The 22,044-nt window shown below is 43.0% G+C and overlaps 1 protein-coding gene across 2 annotated transcripts in view; it reads right to left on the reverse strand.

Moving 5' to 3' along the window:
* Positions 1-22,044, reverse strand: part of FBN1 (fibrillin 1) — a 221,505-nt gene that overhangs the window by 3,402 nt on the left and 196,059 nt on the right. For both annotated transcript variants that reach the window (XM_006135061.5, XM_006135062.5), the window contains exons 55-65: positions 20,891-21,013; positions 19,794-19,925; positions 17,171-17,296; positions 16,315-16,521; positions 14,751-14,876; positions 14,394-14,516; positions 10,872-10,988; positions 10,195-10,323; positions 6,380-6,499; positions 3,659-3,890; positions 2,309-2,486 (exon numbers count right to left, since the gene is read on the reverse strand). In XM_006135061.5, coding sequence (XP_006135123.2) covers positions 2,309-2,486; positions 3,659-3,890; positions 6,380-6,499; positions 10,195-10,323; positions 10,872-10,988; positions 14,394-14,516; positions 14,751-14,876; positions 16,315-16,521; positions 17,171-17,296; positions 19,794-19,925; positions 20,891-21,013 — 1,613 coding nt within the window. The remainder of the gene's footprint in view (positions 1-2,308; positions 2,487-3,658; positions 3,891-6,379; positions 6,500-10,194; positions 10,324-10,871; positions 10,989-14,393; positions 14,517-14,750; positions 14,877-16,314; positions 16,522-17,170; positions 17,297-19,793; positions 19,926-20,890; positions 21,014-22,044) is intronic.

The following is a 22,044-nucleotide window of genomic DNA, read 5'->3' on the forward strand; positions in this document are numbered from 1 at the left end:
AAACTGACCAGCAGCTGACTCCAGGAAGCCCAGGGCAGAGTTTCTCTGCCCTGGCTTCCTGGAGTCAGCTGCTGTTCAGATTCAGCAGCGGCTGACTTGGGGATACCTGGGGCAGAGAAGCTAGGGTGCTGCCGGGTTGGTCCAGTAGTGCCACTCCTTGGCGCTGTGGGACCAACCCAGCAGCACCCCAGCTACTCTGCCCCAGGCATCCCCAAGAGCAGCTGGGATTCTGCCGGGTTGGTCTCACTGCGCCAAGGGTCGGCGCTACTGGGCCACCCCGGCAGCACTCCAGCTGCTCTGCTGCAGGCATCCCCGATTCAGCCGCTGCTGAAACTGACCACCAGCGGCTGAATCAGGGACGCCTGGGGCAGAGCCAGACTATCGGAAGAGGGGGCTATGAGGGGTCTGGGGTGGCATCCCCTCCACCCCATCCCAGACTCCTCATAGCCCCCCCTTCTGATAGTCCGGCATATCTGATAATCCGGCACCCCCTGGGTCCTAAAGGTGCCGGATTATCGGAAGTTTACTGTACTTCCTTTTGTCTGCTGCTTATTAATTTCATTTGGTGACACCTATTTCTTGTGTTATGGGAAGGAGTAAATAACTTTTCCTTATTCCCTTTCTCTTCATCAGTCATGATTTTATAGACTTCTATCATATCCCCTCTTTGCTCTGTCATCTCTTTTACAAGCTGAAATGTCCCAGTCTTATTAATTTCTCCTATGAAAGCCGTTCCAAACCCCCTAATCATTTGTTGTTGTTCTTTTCCAAACCTTTTCCATTTCCAATATATCTTTTTTGACCGTAGCAAAGGCCTATTTCCTTGCAGCTTATGTGCATTTCAATGCAAAGCCTGCCACTGTCAGTTTATAGCTGTCATAAAGTAGCTAGAAAAGATGGAAGGGAAGAATTGATTAAATAACCTTGGATCTGCTGCCATTTCTAAGCTAAGTAAAATTTTTCAAAAATAAGAATATGAAGTTTACAGTATAAATTGATCGAAGGAAGTTTTTTGGCCTTTGTCATACAAGAGTTCAGACCAGATGATTATAATAGTCCCTTCTTGCCTTACAAACTACAGAAGGAGCCAAATCCTGCAGTCCTCAGATGAATCTCCCATCAAGGTGAGGGAGAATTCTTCCCAAGTCAGAATGCAAAATTTGATCATTGCACATGCAAAGTCGAACCTGCCGCTGCAGCTTCTTGTGCATAGGCATTTTAGGGTGCTAGAAACAGTAAGAGTCTAACTTTTTTTGCTAGGCAAGTTAAGAACAGAACAAGGTATTGGTAGCTTTAGCACTGAAGCTACTTGTTTTGTCAATTCAAAACAAACTGTAAGGATGAGGTTGACAGTGTTTATTTTCCTTTGAATCTATTTTAAAAAACGTTTGCTAAAAATGAAAAGAAAACAATCTCCCATTGGACTGAGTGAAAGGGAATTTGTAAATAGATGCATCTAATCACATGACACTTTTTCATGTAAATACAGGTGGTTGTGTTATCTATTATTATTTGGCGCAAGAGGCCAGTGACAATGAGGAGTAGAGGTAATTCATGGAGCATCACAGCAGTTTGAAGTTATTTACATTTCACAATTACCCCAATCTAAGGAACTACATTAAACTATTGCTCACTCCAGCGGCTTTCCAAAATTTTTTTAAGATTCAGCTTCCAGCTCTGCTATCTAGGCCACACAAGGAGAACACTAATAGCTAGACTGTCTCTGACAGCCTTTGGCCCAAAGCCAGAGTTGTGGGTTACCAGAAGCACATCCCGATATCTTGTGAAAGGCTGCAGTGACTGGACAGATCAGAATCCACCTGGTTTCAGTAATTAGCCTCTGGAACATAATATGTTCTTTGGAGAGGATCCCACCTGCTCCATGCTCCACATAGTCCCTGTTAGTGGGAGACTTGCCCACTCCCAGAACTAAGAGTCTTTGTTCTGAGACCACATGGTCACAAAAGTGTTCTACATTCATGCTGTCCTTTGACACTGAAAACTGTCCCCCTTCTGAGCTCATCCCTTGCTGGAAAGTTGGGTGGGCATTTAACTTACGTGTTTGACAAGAAACAGGAAATGAGCAAGTGTGTTAGGAAATCCCACAGAGGTCCACTCCCTGATGACTGTAAGTGTCTTCAGAAATTCCCCTACAGACATGCAAAGTCTCAGAGCAACTCCTTGGGCCATGCTGAATTGACATGCCCGCTTGTGGTCTGAATTTTTTCCCTCTGGATTCTATGCACCCTATGTCTCTCATTCTGGCTCCAGAAAACAGCCCAAATCTCTCCCCAAGAAGGACAATTACCTCAGCTTCATTTGCAATGGTTTCATTCGTACTTCTGCGCTTCCTTCCTCTCTTGGGATAACCGTTGATTTTACATTCATAGCAAGCCTCAGGGGAGAGAGAGTTGTCATCTATTTCACCACTGACTGGCAACTCTTGACCATGACCTTTACCCATTCCCACTCCAGAAACACAGTGCCTGATGAATTAAGAAGTACAAATTCCATAAAATTAATTATACCCCTAAAAAAAACCCCTGGAACCCCACATCACACAACATTAAGAACTTGTTTTGCTCTAACACACACACACAAACAACAGACAATTTAGCTGGCTTTTCCCAAGCAAAATTTCTACTGTAGCTAACAGGCCAAATTCTCTTCTCAGTCACGCTTTGGCTGTAGAGAAACTGACTCAATGGGGCTTAGTCTAAGAAAGGCCTGCAATGTTTGGCCCTATGTTAATACTTAATGATGGATAAACATAGACCCTGATTTTCAAAGACAGTGATTTCAGGTGCCCAATCCAAGAAACCTTGATGTGTCCTGATGTTGAGGAAACACTGAGCCTCTCATCTCAAGTTGGACACTCATATATCACTAGTCAGTTTTGAAAACTGAGGGCAGGATCTTTGTCCCATCCACCAAAGCCTAGTTTCTTCCCACACCTAAAAATCTTGATGAAGCTACTGCAATTTTAGCTGCCCAAAGACTTGCAGACCCAGGCCTGTATTTTGTAGGTTGTGCATGGGCCTTAGTCTCAAATGTTCACACTACCATGATGATATGCAGAAAACCATTCCTCTGGAAGTTGGATGCCATTCAGCTAGAAACTCAGGATCACTCCAATATAAGGATAGTTCATTCTAACATCATCAGTAAAAGACTGGGAAAACACCGATTGTCTTTCCCCTCTTCATAGAGAGGGCCTCAATGCCACAAAGGATTCAAGTGTATACTGCGGGGTGGAATCTCCCTAGTGCACAGCTCAGATAAGCTGGTTAGTTGCTGGAGTTCTTTGTAGTGAGACAAAAGGCAAGGGGGAATCTTCCCTCCCAACAGGATGGACTCAGCAGACACTACTCCAGCTTATATTTTCTTTTGTAGCCCTGAGCCAAACCTCCTTGGCAAGGACTAGAGAATCCATATTACTGTAGAGCCTCCAGCCCCCCTTTTACTTCTCCTCTGGCCCTGCCTCACCTCCCTTGCACAACTTGGCTCCAAGCACAGAAGTGAGAGTGAGAGTGAAAGTCTTGTGCATCTTCCCAAGCCTGACTCCTTTCCCAGCAGCTCTTTGGCAACTCAATAGCCAAAGGCAGGGGAGCAGATCTTGCCCCGAATGTCCACAAGTTTAAATATGAGAAGCCCTTACCCATGTCCTATTCTGAAGTAACCAGGTGGGCATCCACAGACATAGCCACCTTCAGTATTTGAACAACCATAACTGCATGGGGCTTGTGTAGAGCTGCATTCATTGACATCTTGGCAACCTCCACTAAACTGTTCATACTGAAATCCGGTAGGACACATACATTTATAGCTTCCCAAAGTATTGTGACAAGATGCTCCTCCACAAATGTGTGCACTGAGGCATTCGTTTTCATCTAGAAAGGAAGTACAGTAGATTAGAGACGGGCTTTTATTTTTTAGGACTATCCCTCTCCTTCGTAGCTTTAGAAAGGCCCAACTTTAATAGCTGAGCAGATTCAAACATGCTGCCCGATGTCATGATGGCTGCTGTTCTGTGACAATATTTAGCTATTCATTCTGTATTTTAAAGCAATCCCTTACATTTCTTGCAATACTGAGTTATGGCTTGGCGCACAACAGAATTGCCTGGGCTAGTCATACATTGTTCAACACATGGGAGGAACCAAAGCATTCTTCAGTGATTAACTAAATGTGTGTTGCAGCAACATCAAAAAGTCCTTGTACACTTCACGTAATAAGCTCATAAATACACAAATGGTTTACAGAGTCAAGACTGCCAAATGGTATGAAGGAAAGGTCTTGCAAAAGCCAAGGACACAAGCTCTTCTCCTGTGGTATGCCCAGGGGTCCCAGGTTAATATCTAACCATAAGGTAGACATTCATATTCTTCCAGTCAGGAAATATTAGAACCTAGTGCCTGACCGTGACTCCCTGAACTCAATTGGAGTTTTGTCATTAACTAAAATGAGGGCAGGTTTGCGTCCTATGTCACTAAATGTGGCTTGAAACTTCATACTCAATTGCACCTGAACTAATGTTTATCTTGCATACTTTATGAATTACAGTAAGTTTGAGCTATGAGAAGGTTACAGTAACACAGCAAGTAGGGGAGGTGAACTCATTTTACCTAATTTTGAATCATTAGAATTTAAATACTGATTTCCACATATAGTGGGGATTGCGGGGAGGAAAATCCAATAGTAGAATAGATAGGATTCTCTAGAGATTGGCTCATTGTTTCTAATAAACATTAGTAGCACATGTATCACTTTAGAAAAATAGGTTTCTAGATTCTGAGGAATCTTTCCACAACACCTGGGTTTCAATTGCAAGCATTAGCTAGTTGGTGGGGCTCAAAAAGTTCCTTCATCCTTGATACTCAAGACAGCTGAAAATTATAGCTTATACTTTCAGGTTGTTTGAAAAAGGGTGAATTAATTCTAATTTAAATCAAATCCCCATTTCTCCCACATTTAATCAAATCTTTCCATAACCAAACAATTTTTGAATCAACCTCAAATTCCCTTTCATGTAAAATGCACTGAGCACTGGAGCAGAACTGTCCAGACTCTCCATCCAAGGCTGTGTAGTATGTCAGAAAGTTGAGTAAGCATAATTAAAAGCAGAGACCTCCCTAGAGCTGCAGAACGATAACGAACAAAGGCATTTTTATATGCTCTTAAAAGCAAACCAAGCCAAACAAAGAATTATGAGGCCCTTAATTCTCAGAGACAGGGTTATCATAAGTATCCTTTTATCCATCCAGGCAAAACTGTAGCGTGTGTGGAGCCCAGCTAAATCGGACTGAAAATACACATGGTCCTAGCCAACAGAAAAAACTTTAATGTGTCTCTTATTTGAATACAGAACATTAATGTGTCTCTTATTTGAATACAGAACATTCATAGTGCCCTGCTGCAATATAATACAGTGTTATTTCCTGGACTTCTGAGACACGTAAGGCCCAAATCTGTCTGCTGAAGCCATACTGAAGAGTAATATCCTATGGGCAACCCCACTGATGTGGGTCACAGAGACTTGGGATGCAACCAAATTTTAGAGGGGGACCGAATGCTTCATTTTAATCTGCAGGTGACTATTTCTTAACATACTGAAGAAGCAATAGCAGAAACAATGCTGGCTAAGTGCGTGCTCCTTGCAAACTTTACTCTTAAGTTTTGGGGAAATATATTTGGACCGATATAGTCAAATTTGGATGAATTTAACAAATCATGTTTCAGATTTATAATGTGGACAAACCTCCACAAATGGTTCGGAGAACCATTCATTCACACATAGGATTGCAGCAGATTTTAAAGCTAGTTCTCATCTACAGCTATCTAATTGTTGGACTGTAGCTAAAACATGGAAGTGCAGATGTAGCTGCTTTATCCTGGAATATTAGAAGCTTATGAAGTACTGTGCTAGTAGTCTAATCTTACAAGGTCTATTGCAATCCAAATACAGGTTTGATTCTGCCCATTCCTGTATGTCACAAAGTCTCAATGAGAGACTGGTCTGAGTGAAGACCGAGAGACAGCTGAGTCACACTAGCTACATTTGGGCCATAGATTCAACAAAGTACTGAAGCATATGAGTAGTAGCTCCACTGAAGTCAATGGAACTACTTTCTAGTCAGAGCTAAGTGGGTGACAGAGTCAGTCCTTGGCCAGTAAATTACAGTGTGGGGGGGGGGGGGGCAGGGGGTTGAGAGTGTTCAATGTCACAAGAGGGGCTCAGTATTGTACCAGGATTGCCTTCTCTTGGACAGAGTTTTATGAAACACATAGCTAAAAAAAAAAACAGAGACAACCCCTCCCAGTCTTGCTGCTCACACAGTTACGCTGTATCTTATTTTGTTAATGAAAAAAAGTGACTTGCCAACACATTGGTTCCACTGGTAATGCTGGAGATATCCGTGTGGGCAGCTACACCTGTATCCTCCAATTATATTCTGGCAACCATGCTGGCACCGGTGGTTTCCATCACATTCATCAACATCTAAAAGGGTTACACACAGTCTGAGTTTCAGGATTTTTCTCTTCTCAGCAGAGTTATTAAGTGATACTGTTTTCTCCATGGCTTTCTAAATGTTTTTTTTTCTTTTTTTGTCCTACTATCCTCTAAAAGTAATGTCATGTGATTCATGAGGAGAATTTGAGAAAGGTGGGCAAACATGAGTGGCAATAAAAATCTATCAAACAGAGGAATACCAGGAGAGGAGTAAATTAACATCAGTGGTTTGTTGGGTTAGTTCTCTCATCATTTGGGAATTATTTTATGACACAAAATGTGATCACCTATTTTAAAAATGCTTTTAAAGTGGAATCCTAGAAACAGTGACTTGTGAAATTCTGCTCAGTATTTAAGCAGTATACAATAAATGTTGATGCTTTCCTTAAAAATGGAGAGCTTATGTTTGAATGGAAGCATTGGCAGAAAAATATCTAAGAGAAGGCCCATTTAAAAAAAATATATATATTGTGCATGTTAAATGTGCATGATATGATTAAATACAATTTGCCATAAAAGGACTAGGTTTTATCAAACATTTCATTCTTTTTCTTCGTACATTCTATTAACCTTCATTACTCAAACATCAATAACTCTTCTATGTCACACAGGGAAGAAGTGAACTGCATGCTGAAATTGGTTTTGCACAGTGCTCCTCCATGCTTCATACTGTAATCCTTCCTCTAAATTAGACATGGAGAGCCAAATTCAGAGTTGTTTTAAGTCAATGGTGTTGCATTCACTTGCTTATTGCAACACTGAATTAGCTCAGGACACGAATGTCTTCAAATAACCGAGTACAGCTCCTACTCATGTCAACAGATGTCAAACTGCCGAGACCAATGTTTGCGACATTTTTGCATACTTACATAACACACATGATTACTGTTTCCTTCTTCTATCAAACATGCATATATAGCCCAACTGATTTGTGCACATCCATTGAACTCAGTGGCGTTGTCTTTGTTTTCAGCAGGACTGAATAGGATCCACAGAGAAGTAATTTCTTTTACACTCAGGGTGCCTCTACACAGCACCATAAACTCAAAATAAGATACGCAATTTGCTCTATGCAAATTACATAGCTTATTTTGAGTCTATTTCAAAATTTGGCGCAGGCTACACAGCACCACATTTTGAAAGAAAGTGCTGTTTCAAGCCACTGCTTACTCCTCATTCAACGAGGTTTACGAGGATGGCGAAATAGTGCCTCTGTTATATTTTGGAATAGCAGATGCATTCAAAAGACATGGGGTAGCTATTTCTGGATACCTCTGGTATCCCAAAATAATTTTCATGTGTAGACATACCTTCACAGACAGAGCCATCAGAAAATCTAACCTCATTGTTGCCTTCTGGAGATCCAGTTGTTTGAAGGTACAGGCAGTCCCCGACTTACGCGGATCTGACTTACGTCGGATCCGCACTTACGAACGGGGCTCTCTCGCCCCGGAGCTTGCAGGCAGCGGGACCGCCCAGAGCGCAGCGGTCCCGCCACCTCGACCTCCGGGGTGAGAAAAGCTGCTCCGGGTGCCCCTGGTCTGCTGGGGATCGTCTCCAGCAGACCAGGGACACTGGGAGCAAAGCCGGGGAGGCGGAGGGGTCCCGCGCCTCTGGGGCTTTGCTCTGGCAAAGCCGGGGAGGCGCGGGACTCCGCCGCCGCGGCTTTGCTCCCGGTGTCCCTGGTCTGCTGAAGACGGTCCCCAGCAGACCAGGGACACCGGGAGCAAAGCCGCAGCGGCGGCGGGGTCCTGCGCCTCTGAGGCTTTGCCAGAGCAAAGCCTCAGAGGCGCGGCACCCCGCCACCGCTGCGGCTTTGCTCCCCGTGTCCCTGGTCTGCTGGGGGGGGGAAGCGTGCAACTAGCGCGCCCCCTCCCCCAGCAGACCAGGCTTTTGTTGTGGACTCTGGGGTAGAGCAGCTGGGGTGCTGCCGGGTTGGTCCTGCAGGGACCTACCTGGCAGCCCAGCTGTTCTGTCCCAGGCTCGAGATTCAGCCGCTGTTGAAACTGATCAGTGGCTGATTCCAGGAAGCTGGGGGCAGAGCAATTCTGCCTCCAGCTTCCTGTAGTCAGCCCCTGGTCAATTTCAGCAGCGGCTGAATCTGGAGCCAGTTCCGACTTACATACAAATTCAACTTAAGAACAAACCTATAGTCCCTATCTTGTACGTAACCCGGGGACTGCCTGTATATCAAAGCCAATACACAAATAGCAACAACTCCCATAGGAACATAGATGCTAGGTTTGTACAGTTTTTGGTGGTGCCCAGAATGCATCCCATCAATAGGATGGACAGGGCAACTGCCCTAGGCCCCCATGCGTTAGTGGGACATGGGGGTTCAGGCAGCATCAATATGACTATAGTGTCTGGTGCCCCGGGGATTAGTGGGGAACCTTGCGCTGGCAAAAGCAAGTGACCTAGCCTCCGCCTGCTCTGATAGCTCCCAGTGTGGTTCGGGGGAGGGGATGGAAGCTGGAAGGAGGCATGGTGGGGGGGGTCGAGTGGAGTGGGGGCAAAAGCCTGGAGCAGAGGGTAGGGGCTGTCCTGAACCCTGTCCCCCAAGGAGTGGTCTGGCCCACCAGAATCCCCCCCATTGCCCTGAGCACCCCCTGGTCCTCTCCCCCTCCAGGACTATCCCTAAGGATGTACAAGGAGCTGGCACAACCACCCTTCTGCCCCTGGCCCAACCCTCATTCACCTCTATTCCTGGCTTCCGCCCTCTCCCCTAAGCAATGCCAGGAGCTGGCAGAGTGCGATAGAGCAAGGCGAGTCAGGGCCAAGGTCACTTGCTGCTGTGAGTGCTAGGCCCTCTGGCTATGGACAGGACTGTGAAAATATAGGCCCTAATATCGGTGGAGCTGGGCCCATATATCTCACCACCTCTGTGTGGGAAGGGAAGGACTCCACAAATTCTGGGACAAAATTCAACTGGAAGTGACCTAACAGTGTTCAGTTTGGCACAGAGGCCATTGGCTCTACACAGAGGGAAGATCACCATCTCATCATGCCTGTTGAGAGAAATGAAGGGAAATCCAAGAGGAAGTCTCTTAGGGTATGTCTACACTACCCCACTAGTTCGAACTAGTGGGGTAATGTAGGCATACCGCAATTGCAAATGAAGCCCGGGATTTGAATTTCCCGGGCTTCATTTGCATAAGCGGGGTGCCGCCATTTTTAAATCCCCGCTCGTTCGAACCCAGTGCCGCGCGGCTACACGCGGCACGAACTAGGTAGTTGGAACTAGGCTTCCTAGTTCGAACTACTGTTACTCCTCATGGAATTCAAATCCCGGGCTTCATTTGCAATTGCGGTATGCCTACATTACCCTCCTATTTTGAAATAGGAGGGTAGTGTAGACATACCCTTATTTCCAAATTTCCCTGTGAGACGGAATAAGTTTATGTTAGGGCTGTGAAAAGTGAACACCTTGGTGGGTGATGCTCACCGGTTAACTGGTGGGGTAATCGCTCTAGCCCAGCCGAGCTGGAGTGACTCCCCACTCTGTCTCCTGTTCTCCCTTTAATTGGTTAACTGTTAAACATCACAACTAACTGGTCAACCAATTAAACAGTATCTTGCAGCCCTAGACTATATGCTCTTTTCTTTGACTTTACGATGATGGATGCCCCAGGCTTATGTAAGACAATACATGACCAGAGACCTCCAGTTGTCCATACTATTACCTTCACAGCTGACTCCAGTCTGGTCAAGGGAAAAGCCACGTTGGCATTCACAAGTGAAGCTTCCTGGTGTGTTCTGGCAAACACCTCTTGCCCCACACAGATTGATTTCAGAGGCACATTCATTATTATCTAATAGAAAAACAAATGAAAATATTAGTGCTGTTTTACAAGGTGATTGCTCATCTATAGTAGGGAAGTTCATGAAAAGTAGAAAAGAAACACAAGTGACCCAAGACACTGACATTACTGATTGTGTGTTCCTTTCCATTCTGTACCTTGCACCACAGAAATGAGAGAGAGAATTCCCTTCTTTTTCACTAACAGGAGATATCATTTGAAGGAAACCACTCTCAAATCTTCATGCTCAATCTTGGCTGATATTCTGCTTTCCTTGCATACCCCATGGACACTGATGCCATGGTAGCACAGAATACTAGAATCAAAATCCAGATCGAACAAACTTATTAGGTCAAATTCCATCCTTTCTGGTTGCCCCAGGATATGTGGGAGCAGAATTTGGCCCACTATTTCAGAACAAACTGCCTCCACTCTTGCACTTCATTTCTTCTGTAAGATGAACCCACCATCTTGTTACAACACTGTCAGGAGTGAGATGCCATAAGAATCCTCAAACTGGAATTTCCACTTAATGAAGAGTAACATCCAATGTTACTTACCAATACACGCTGTATGATGCTGAGTGAAACCAGGAGGACATTTACAAGTGAAGCCCCCTATCGTGTTGACACACAGGAACTGGCAGTTATGCTGTTTTGTTGCACATTCATCGAGATCTGGAAGAGTAAGCCAACATTCCATCCATGTTCAGTTCCTACTAAGGTGCTGACATTTCAATGTCGACATTGAGAAAAGCGGCTGCAAGTTAGTGGTTAAATGTACAAATATTTTGCTGAAAAGTGAAATGCAGAAATACATTGCACAGGCCTGGTGCAGTGGTCTAGCAGAGCAGAACTTGTTAATAGGCAGAGGACCTAGCCTAACATGGCACACCTTTTCCCATCATTAGCTATGGGGACAGGAGAGCTTCAGGAAGGTAAGAGGAGAATACTCTCTCTCCTGTTTCCTTCTTGGGTGCGTCTACACAGCATAATGGCTGTTATTCTGAAATAACAATGTGAGCGTCTACACAGCAATTCCATTATTTTAAAATAAATTCAAAATAACGGACATCTTATTCCGACTTTTGTAAACCTCATTCCACAAGGAATAACACCTATTCCAAAACAGCTATTTGGGAATAGTTGTAGTGTGGATGCTCCATTGCTGCTATTTCGAAATAGCTCCTCCCCAGGGCCATTCAAAGGGTATGTCTACATTGCATTCCTCTTTCGAGAAAGGAACGCAAGTGCAGCTGAGCAAAATTGCAAATGAAGCACAGATCTGAATTTCCCATACTTCATTTGCATAATCGCATCCGGACGCTATTTCAAAAAAAGAAAGGCCATCTAGACATGGTTATTTTGAAAGAAAACCCTCCTTTTGAAAGTACCCTTAAACCTCATTGTATAAGGAGTAAGGGTAATTTAGAAAAAAAGGGTTTTCTTTCTAAATAACTGCGTCTAGACAGTGTTTCCTTTTTCAAAATAGGGCATTTCGAAATAGTGCCCGGACGCGATTATGCAAACTAAGCGCGGGAAATTCAAATCCGTGCTTCATTTGCAATTTTGCTCAGCTGCATTTGCATTCCTCTCTCAAAAGAGGAATGCAGTGTAGACATACCCAAAGTAATTACTCCCCAGTGCCTCCTGGGGGCTCTAAATGGAGATAGCGCATTCACATTAGGGAAGCCTGTCTAGGACTAATTTCGAGACTTCCCTGTAGTATAGACATGCTATTTCAAAATAAGCTATTTTGGAGTATTTCTTCCAGAATAGCTTATAAGCATTCAGTGTAGATGTACCCCTTAACACCCATCTCCCAAAAATATTGGCATCACGCTTGACCCTGAACTTTCATCCACACTTCTCCTGTCTACAAAACTGCCGTTTGGCAGGAAGACACAATAATGTAGAGGTTATGGGCCAACTGCAGGAGATGGTGGGCGAGATTCTGTGGCCTACAATGTGCAGGAGGTCAGATCAGAAGATCATGATGGTCCTTCCCACCTCTGAGTCTATAATGACTAATCATATAACTTCTTTGGCTCCATCTCTCACAAAACCCTCATCTGTGCCTTCATTTCCCTTCCCCTTGGCTAGAGCAATTAGTAGCTCCATGGCTCTCTCAGGTCCCAGTGCCCTGGGCTAAACACTGTAGCTACCCATCCTCTCACAAGTTCCAAAAGGAACTACCAATAAATCTCACTTCTCAAACAGCCTCACTGGTACCCCCATGCAGATCCCGTTCAGGGATATTCTCTGTCTCCTCCATGCCACTGCTTCTGTTCATCTAGAAACCTGCCTCCTCTTTGTCTCTTTCTAGGAAACCAATGGTCTGTGACGCCTCTTTTCTGCAGGGTCTGCCATCTGGAGGAGTCTCTTTCTATCTGCACATCTCATCTCTTTTCAAATTTCAGCTTAAACTGATGACATTTTCTTTCTGGCTAGTAACTTCCATTTTGCTCTCTATTTGTAGCATTATGGCCAAATGCTGACCTGTACTCATCCTACAGAGCCAATTTTTTCTATGCTGAGAGGTGGAGTTCCTCCTGCAAACAGGTGGTTGTGTATTTTTATACATCTGTAAGTGCACATATATTTTCTGCAACTGAATAGGCAAGTAAGTAGCTGTGCATTTAAATATTGTTTGCATCTGCCAATGCCCAATTGTATGAGTATTTGGAGTAAAGGTGCACAATACTGCAGAAACACATTTGGATACATATTTTTAATATACAAATTACACTTCTCTAGTCCAGCACCCTCGAGACCTGATAGGTGCCAAACCAGAGAATTTGACAAACCATAGGAGGTCAATAGTGTCTAGCAGCATTACCAACACTTCTACTCTTGATGTTCTTTTAGAAGACATTCAGGAGTAAATTAGAGCTAAACAAGAGCACATAATACTGAGAGCCAAGACTGCTGATTGTAAACAAACTCGATGGGACCATAGGAAACTTGGCCATACCCATGATGAGTGACCATCCAGCTAACTTAAATCATATCAGATCACAGATGAAGCTAGACCAGAGAGCGCCAGACCAGAGAGGTTCAACATGTACTTGCAAATGGGGCGCTACCATTTGAAAATCTGTTCCATAATTTCTATAATACATTGTCAGCTGGCCTGCTTTATTCATTGTGTGAAAGCATTTTGAGGTCAAGCTTCCAATCCTGCAATGGCTTCTAGTTCCCTTCATGTGTAGTTCTATATTAAATAGAACATTTTATGCCCTTTATGGTCTGTACTAAGGCAACCTACAGAAGCATCCAGGCCATCATTATGATTTTTGTGAAAGATGCTTCTACAAAATAAGTGCCCATTCCCACTGAAGTCAATTGTCTCCTAAAGGAGCCTCAGCAGACTATAAGCTGTATTCTGCTGTCGTGGGCTGTAATTCCAAAGGAAATATTTAATCAAGAATGATAAAGTAAAATGGCATTTCCAATGCCAAGTTTGGAATTCCTCTTATCATCTACATGGGCTTTAATCAGCATTTTGATATTAATGCCATTACATAAATAAATAAAAATGCAACAAATGTTTTTAATTCTCTCCTGCAGTTCCCTCTCTCATCCGGCGTTGCAGGAATGGTTAGATAAAACACTACTGATGCTTGAGAGAATATTGCAGAACTAGTTGATTTTTTTTGCAAACATCCAGTCTGAGCTAAAATAACTGGCATAAATTAATTAATTATTGCAAGGCATGGCTTAAATCATGCATTTCTCAGACAAATAGCTAAAACCAGAAGAAAAAATATTTTCTACCATGGAGTAAAACCAGAAGAAAAAATATTTTCTACCACTGAGTAAATATTGAGAAAGAAAAAAAGTCAGAAAATAAAATTCACTGGTAAAGTTACTGACAGGAATATTCCAACTGTCTCCAATGTTTCTGGGCTTGGCTCTGTTCTCATATTTACTCCAGTTGTAGACTGTTCAGATCAGTGGCTATACTCCTGATTTGCACCAGAGGCAGTGAAATCAGAGTCAGATCGTTGGCATGTCCTGGGTAGCTATTTGTCTGGGAAATGCAGAATTCTTCCAGTCAAACTTTTTATTTTCAGTTTTTACCTTTGCAGCTTCTCCCATCCTCTTGTAAAATGTATCCTTTTGGACACGAACACTGGTAACTCCCTTCTGTGTTCTTGCAGATGAAATTGCAAGGCTTAGGGGACTGGCTGCATTCATTCAGATCTACAATGAGAAAAAAACAGACTCTTTTTGGTGATATCAACCAAGATTTGTAATGAAGAATTACAAATATCCAGGGGGCTATTTAGCACAAAAATATCTTCCCAAAGTCTGCTATCAAAGTGATGTTTTGTTTTCCTATGGTGAAAGAAATAAGGGTTGTCTTATTCCTGTAAATATCCTTTCAGGTTTATTCTTTAGCTATGTACAATAGGTATAAAATAACGGAAAACCTACCTTCGCAAAGGGTGCCTGTTATATCTGGAGTATAGCCAGTTTTACAATGGCAGCGATATGAGCCTCTCTCATTGATGCATTCTCCATTACGGCAGACATCATTAATAACCTTGCACTCATCAATATCTGTAATACAACAAGTGAGTTGTCAAAGTGATGACAAATAATAGGCAATTACTGTACCTGATTTTGGTGCGACTCCTATGCTTTGACATGAAACATGCAAAATACACATAATGAAATGCTCCACACATTTTGGAGGCTTGTCTCTTTAGAAAAAAAAATATGCAAGGATATAAGCGAGTTAGCACAAATTTAACAATTAAATGTAACGAGCAAACTTAAAATGCAAATGAACTAGTGTAGGAGGTGCTCTTAATAATCCCACATAAAAGGCTTGTGCCTGATCCCATTTAAGCTATCGGTGAAGCTCATGTCTTTGTTTAGGACTTGGCCCAAAGAAGATTAACAAGGATACATCAGCATATTTCCAAGGAAATTTGTGTAACATTTTCAAAGTCACTAAATGCTTAAGTTCAATTTCAAAGATCACATGAGGCCAAATTCCAAAATTATTTGGGTGCCTAAAGATTAAGATGGATGCTTTTGAACATTCTAGTAGACATTTATCTGCTTTTTGAACCTACCTCAAAAGTAAAAGCGCCTTAAGCACTTTTGCATAAATTCTGCTGCTGACTGCTTGCAACACCACTGAAAAATCACTGGGGCCTATATAGACCTAGCTAAAGTCCCACTTTTCCAATGGTGTGTATTTTAAAGGAAGTTTTCCACCTTGTCTTTGCCAGGGTTTTTTAGTTATCACAGCACATTAGAAAGAAAACTTCACCAAATGGTGCAATATTGGGCTTAAAAGGACTTGTCTCTCCAATGCTCCCACACTGTTCATGGGGTGCACGTATGCAACTTGCAACTCACCAACCGAGAGTATGCTGGGTGTCACACTCAGCAGGAGCTCTTGATCTTAGAGTGGGAGGGAACAACATTTCTAAGAGCTGGGGGAAAACATGGATGCTCAGCATCAATGATAAGTGTGCTGAAATGTCCCTTGTACCTGGATTATCCAGAATGCTCAGTGGTGTGTTAAATTGAAAGTCCATTGTATGGTTTCATTAAAGATAACTGGACAGAAACAAACAGGAAACCACACCAAACAATACTAGGATCAACATTTCAGCTGTCCTCCATTATGCACAGGCACAAAGCTCATATCTCAATGTGCAAACATACATTTTCACATATGCCTATCAGGTGTCTGCACACAAATATACATCTTGCTAGTGAAGGATTTGGGGAGCCTGCTGAAATTTGGGATTTCGTTGGTGTCTAACTGCCTGAGTTGGCTGCACAAACACCTCTTTGCTGATGCACTTAGGTTGGTAGCAAAGTCTGTATTCTGATCACTGAAAAGCTTGCAAATGTCTATGGGTTACAATAAGGGATTCTAGTAGGCTCAAAGGTATGGCAAATGGAGTTCATACTTTGTCACTTCATTTCATAGTCACTGATTACAGGTTTGCCCTTAAACTTTGGCAGACAGAAATACCTGCTCCATTGGTCAAGTATCCTCGGCCATGGGGGCAAAGCTTTTTAAACGCCACAGTGCCTAAGAAGGGGCAGATCTCACAGTTCGGTCCCCAACCGCGCCCACCATCGCAGCAGCATTCAGACTTCTTGACAGAATTTCTATTGCTCGATCCAATCTGACACAGACTTTGTAACACTTCCATGAAGCAGTAGCCTTCTCTGTTGTCTGAAAGACAAATTATGCAGCATGTAGACTACTAGTGGCAATAACTGTAGAAGGGTCATGACATATTAGAATTCAGTCAGAAATATCAAAGAAAGGGAAGCATACTTAACCCTGGGAGTGTGGAATTGAGAATGAAAGTCTGGCTGCAGCAAGAAAGAGAACATGATGTCTGAGGGAAACAAAGGAGACAAGAATTTTAGTAAGAGGGTAGGAGTGAAGCTACAGAGTGCCTAGAAAAGACGTGTTTCTGTTTGAACCCAGAGAAGAAGGGCTAACTGAAAACAGAACTGTCACAGAGAAAAAGGACAGAGTTAATGCCATGCTGATTGACTCTGACTAATCAGCAGGAGACTTTCATAAAAATCCAGTACAACCTAACCAGCTGATACAAGCACACAATTAGCAAATGAAGCATTTAGTGCCAGGATGGCACCTAGTTATAAAGGGCCCCATCCTACAGACACTGTAACTTTGCCTTGGGTTATCCCACTGAGTTCAACTTCTTGAATACATCTTCAAAAATATGAGTATATTATTAACAAGTGTAACAATCCCAATTTACCACATACCAGAGATATGGGAACCCTCAAACTTCCAGTATTAAAGATGATGCTAGTTGGCTTTGCTAATGCAGCTACCTGGTACTTACCAAGGCATTCATTCTGGTTATCACTGGCAATGAATCCTTCGTTGCATTCACATCTGTAGCTTCCTCTTGTGTTGATACAACGTCCATTCTCACAGATCCCAAATTTGGTTTGACATTCATTTTCATCTATATTTTTTAAATTTCATGACAAAAAAATAAAATCCATAAATATTTCAGTAGTAAAAAAAAAAAAAAATCAGCATGAAGGTTTGAATTCATGGAGGCTAGGTCCATCAACGGCTATTAGCCAGGATGGGCAAGCATGCCACCACATGCTCTCAGTGTCCCTGGCCTCTGTCTGCGGGAAGGATGATTGCCTATGGATGACATGGGACGATTGCCTATATTGTTCATTGCCTCTATTGGACACCATCAGAAAACAGAATATTAGGCTAGATGGACCATTGATCTGACCCACTATGGCAGTTCTTATATACTTAAAGTGGTGCATTTCTACTGGTTAAATGTGAGGAAGGGAACAAATGGAACAAACTGACATAAGCAATGATTTTTTTAAAACACTGACATTTAGTGTTTCAAGGATCAGATTAATCTAAGTAGATGACAGGTAAACCCATACCACACTACTTCTCTGCAACATAGTACACACTATTTAGTCATTCAAAAAATGTCTTAGCCATTGCTGGTTCTCCTGAGTTCCAAACAACACTGATTACAGTCAAGATGCTACTTAATATGGTATTTTAGGGAGAGGGTTATTATTGATTAACTTCATGATTCATTATAATTTAGGATTATTATTGATTCACTTTGTGATTCATTATAACTTAGAGCTCTAATTTATTTACTATTTGTATGGAATGGTGCTTTATAAAGAGAAAAAGCAAATTATGTATCTAATGGATGTGTTTTCATGTCTCTAGGGTTAGGGACCTCATTGGAAGGGATCTATGTATGTTCTTATATTCTGATATCATTAAAGAAGAAAGACAAGGCCAGATCCATTGGCTGCTGTAAATCAGCATAACTTGGCTAAGTTTATCAGTGATACACTGAGGCTAAGTCTACACTACAAAGATAAATCAGAAAAAGAAATGCAATTTGCAGTACACAACTTGTGTATCTTTTTCCAATTTACTCCCAAAAGAGGCTTTTCAGAAATTTGGCCTGTCTATACGGGCCTAATTTTGGGAAAAAACCCTCCTTTTGAAACATCCCTTCTTCCTCATAAAAGGAGGTTTATAGGGATGCTGAAAAAACATGTCTGCTTTTCCAAAACTTTTTTCAGAAAAGTAGACATGTTCCTTGGATGCAGCTGAGCTTTTCCAGCATACCTCCGGGTACCCTGGAAAAGCTCTGCAGTCTAGACATAGACTAGATGCACAGCACCTGAAAATGTCTGATTACAGAAGACATTAAAATCTTTCAGAAAGATTTCTGAAAAGGACAGTTTAATGCAGCGACTTCTGACATTTTTATCAAGAGGTAAATGCAATTAAATAAGTATTCTGGCAGCAACTGGCGCTACTGCTGGGTATGGTAAATCATGGACAATCACTGTGGCACATAAATGACTTAAATCAACTGAGTGCTCATTTTGGGGACTGTACCTCGCAGACAGAGGGAAGCAGGACGTTGTTTTTGATAAAATAATGTGAAATACTAAAAAGTCATTTTGAAATACTAAAATTTGCCAAAATGTGTCTGCTCTTTTCTTTTCTGGTTTTCTTCTGCTTGAATTTTGGGTATACCTGAATTTTGAATATATCCCACTGAGGAATTGATTTTCTACTGCCTGTCTAGCAAGGGTGGGCAAAAGTATCTCAGTGGGCTGGATCTGGCCCACCTAGGGCTTTGATTCAGCCCTCAAAGCAGTTCCAGGCCCCACACCCTAGTGGGGCAGTCACCCAGCAGCCACAAGCCCTTTAAACAGCAGCAATCGAAAGGCCTCGCAGCTCTTGGTCCCACTGGCCTGTTGGCTGAGACCTGCCTGGGAGGCGTGAGCCCTTTCAGCTGCTTCTATTCAAAGGGCTTGTGCCTGCCGGGTGACTGCCAGGCAACAGGTTAACAGCAGGGACCAGGAGCTGCCAGCTGTGTTATGTGAATTCTAAGCCTCCATCCCAGACAACTGTGGGAGGAGGCTAGCCCCCAGCACCCTGCCATTTGCTCCAGGTCCCTTCCATTGGCCAGAAGTCAGGAGGCAGAGACCCCAGGCCAAGCAAAGATCCCAATGGGGTAGCTTTCAACCCCACCCCTTCCGCCCGAGGCCAAACCACTTCCGGGTCGGATCGTGGCCACTTCCAAAATTTATGAAGTGGCCTCCCTTCAAAAATTATTGCCCATCGCTGCTGGTCATTAACTTCTGTGCAAAGGGAGTATACATACTGCCTGATTCAAATTCTCCATTCACTAATACAGTTAGCATTTTACACCTCTCTTCCATGTGTGACTGCACATGTAAGGCAGTGTAGAAGTAGGCTCTGCACAACCCTTTACCTGAAATACTGGGAACAATTATACAGTTATATGAGTGATTTTAATCAATTAGTCAAATCCAAAATTGCCATTTTTTCTCCAGAACCTGGCTCTGTAACCTGAAATTCAGCTCAGTTCACCTGAGCTGAAGCTATTACCTCATAGAGATTTCAACAGTTTCACTTACCTATGCAGCCCTCACCATCCTGTCTCCGCTGATATCCTGGTCCACATATGCACATATATGTGCCAATCAGATTTTTACACTCCATTTGTTTTGAGTCACAGTCATGAATTCCTTCGTCACATTCGTTCAGATCTGAGAGTATTAATATGACAGAATTATACATACGTAAAGAGAGAGATTCTCTTGGAAATGCATAAAAACGAAATCTTCATTTTGAAAGTGAAATCAAGAACAACTTTCTGCTGTGCTAAATTAATAACCAGAAACTACTGGTCTAGCGGTAACTAATTTCAGTTAGGAAGCAAACCCTTTAAACTACCAAGCTTTACATCTACTGTATATTTGAGAGAGAGAGAGTGAGAGTGTCTGTTCAAGAACTCCTCTTATACGGTAAGAGCTAGGATCACCAAATTTGGTATGCAGCTTCCTCTTATCACAAGGTCAGGCTGCAACAGGACAATGGGATTTGCACCTGGAATTTGATTGTTCCTAATCAAATGGAAAGGGAGGGGTCTGCTAGCAGTGACAGTCATGCTGCTGAATGACCTCAGCGTGCCAGTCACACCGGAAACAGAGTAGACAGCTAGGGGCAAGGGTCTGGCTGTGGCCCCTGCCACTCCAACCAGCCCCAGGGATCTGGGTAGCACAACCCCAGCTGCCCCAGCCAGCCCTGGGGAGCTGTTGCCTGGTCAGTGTCACCCTCACCACCACAGCACTGGGGGCAGCATGGTCCCTACTGTGCTGGCCAGCTAGCTCAGATTCTGGCCTACTGATTTCAGTGATGCCCCTCTCACTCCTGGCCCTGAGTTGCCCATACTCCCGAATCTCTGCCCTGACTGCAGCACCCCCTACCCCCAGCCCTGAGCTCACCACTCCTTGCGCTATCCGAGCAACGCTGAGTAGATTCATGTGTTTTAAGAGCAAAAGGAACCAATATGATCAACTAGTTGGACCTTCTGCATAACAATAGCAGGCCTTAGAATTTCACCTTAGGTTTTAAATCTTCTATCTCTAGGGCTCCCTAGGGTTGTTAGCACTGAGAGAATCATACCCCAATCTGTCTGAAATCACAGTATCATCTAACTATGAAATCTTACCTTTGCACATTCTCTTGTCTTCTCTGAGAACGTAGCCAGCTGGGCACTTACATTCATATGATCCGTAGGTGTTTACGCATCGGAAGGCACACAGTAGAGAATTCTGAGCACACTCATTTACATCTGTAGTCAGACAAATAACCATATGCAAAGTGAAATTTGCTTTTGCAAAAGACACCAGCTGAGAAAGTATGCTGTTTAGTTTGGTTTATAAATAAGAGATGCCAAACTGCTCTGAGTTACATTTTACTGTCAGATCTGTGCTTCTACTGGCTGGCTAAACACTTCTGCATAGGAGCAGGGTCACAGACATTCCTGGTTGCTTAGAGTTTCTTATGTGAGCAGGGCAGCAGAAATCACTGCCTGCAGCATCAATCAGGCAACAGCAGGAATTTACAGCTTTGTACTGATAAAATACAGCTAGTGGTAAACCAACACCTGCCCCAGCTCTTATTTAACTTACACATATGTTGTTGATACTAGGCATTTCATTTTAGCTACCAACCAAGACAACTGACTCTTCTGTAACCTGCATTTAATAAAAGATCCTTATTGTGACCCCCAGTACCTGAAGCATATTTATTTATTATGTGCTGTGTAAATTGAACTAAACTACATTCTGGTGTTTATGCACTTCATCTACCTCTCACTCAAGTCAATGGGAATTTTTCCACTGACTTCTGTAAGAGCAGGATGGGGTCCTCAGTGCTTATAATAAGTGGCACAAGCCAATCCAGTGGAAGAATTACACTCCTGTGCACTGCTGGAGAGAACTAGGTTATGCTAAAAAGTTTGAATTCTCACATCAAAGCTGCATGCATAGTGAGTACAATCAGTAACCTTTCTGGAGAAGGTACTGAATGGAACTTGCTTATGTTATCCCCATCTGGGCAATCCATCAGCAGGCACTAGCTCTGAAAGTGAAGAAGCTGCTCACCTATTTTTCCCGCTAGAAAAAGGGTAACATGGTAAAAGGATTCACATTTGGATAGGAAGCAGAAGCAGTATTTATTCCTGTATTTGCAGTGGGGAGGAAGCAAAGTCTGACACAGAATGTTGGAATCACTGCACAATAGTATTCCTAGTTTGCCTGCTTTGTTATCTCTGTACTTACCAATTGTTTCTGAAGTTACTGGTGTTTACCAGTAAACTGT

This window comes from Pelodiscus sinensis, chromosome 14 (genome assembly GCF_052426305.1).
Source record: "Pelodiscus sinensis isolate ZL-2025 chromosome 14, ASM5242630v1, whole genome shotgun sequence".
NCBI lineage: Eukaryota > Metazoa > Chordata > Testudines > Trionychidae > Pelodiscus > Pelodiscus sinensis.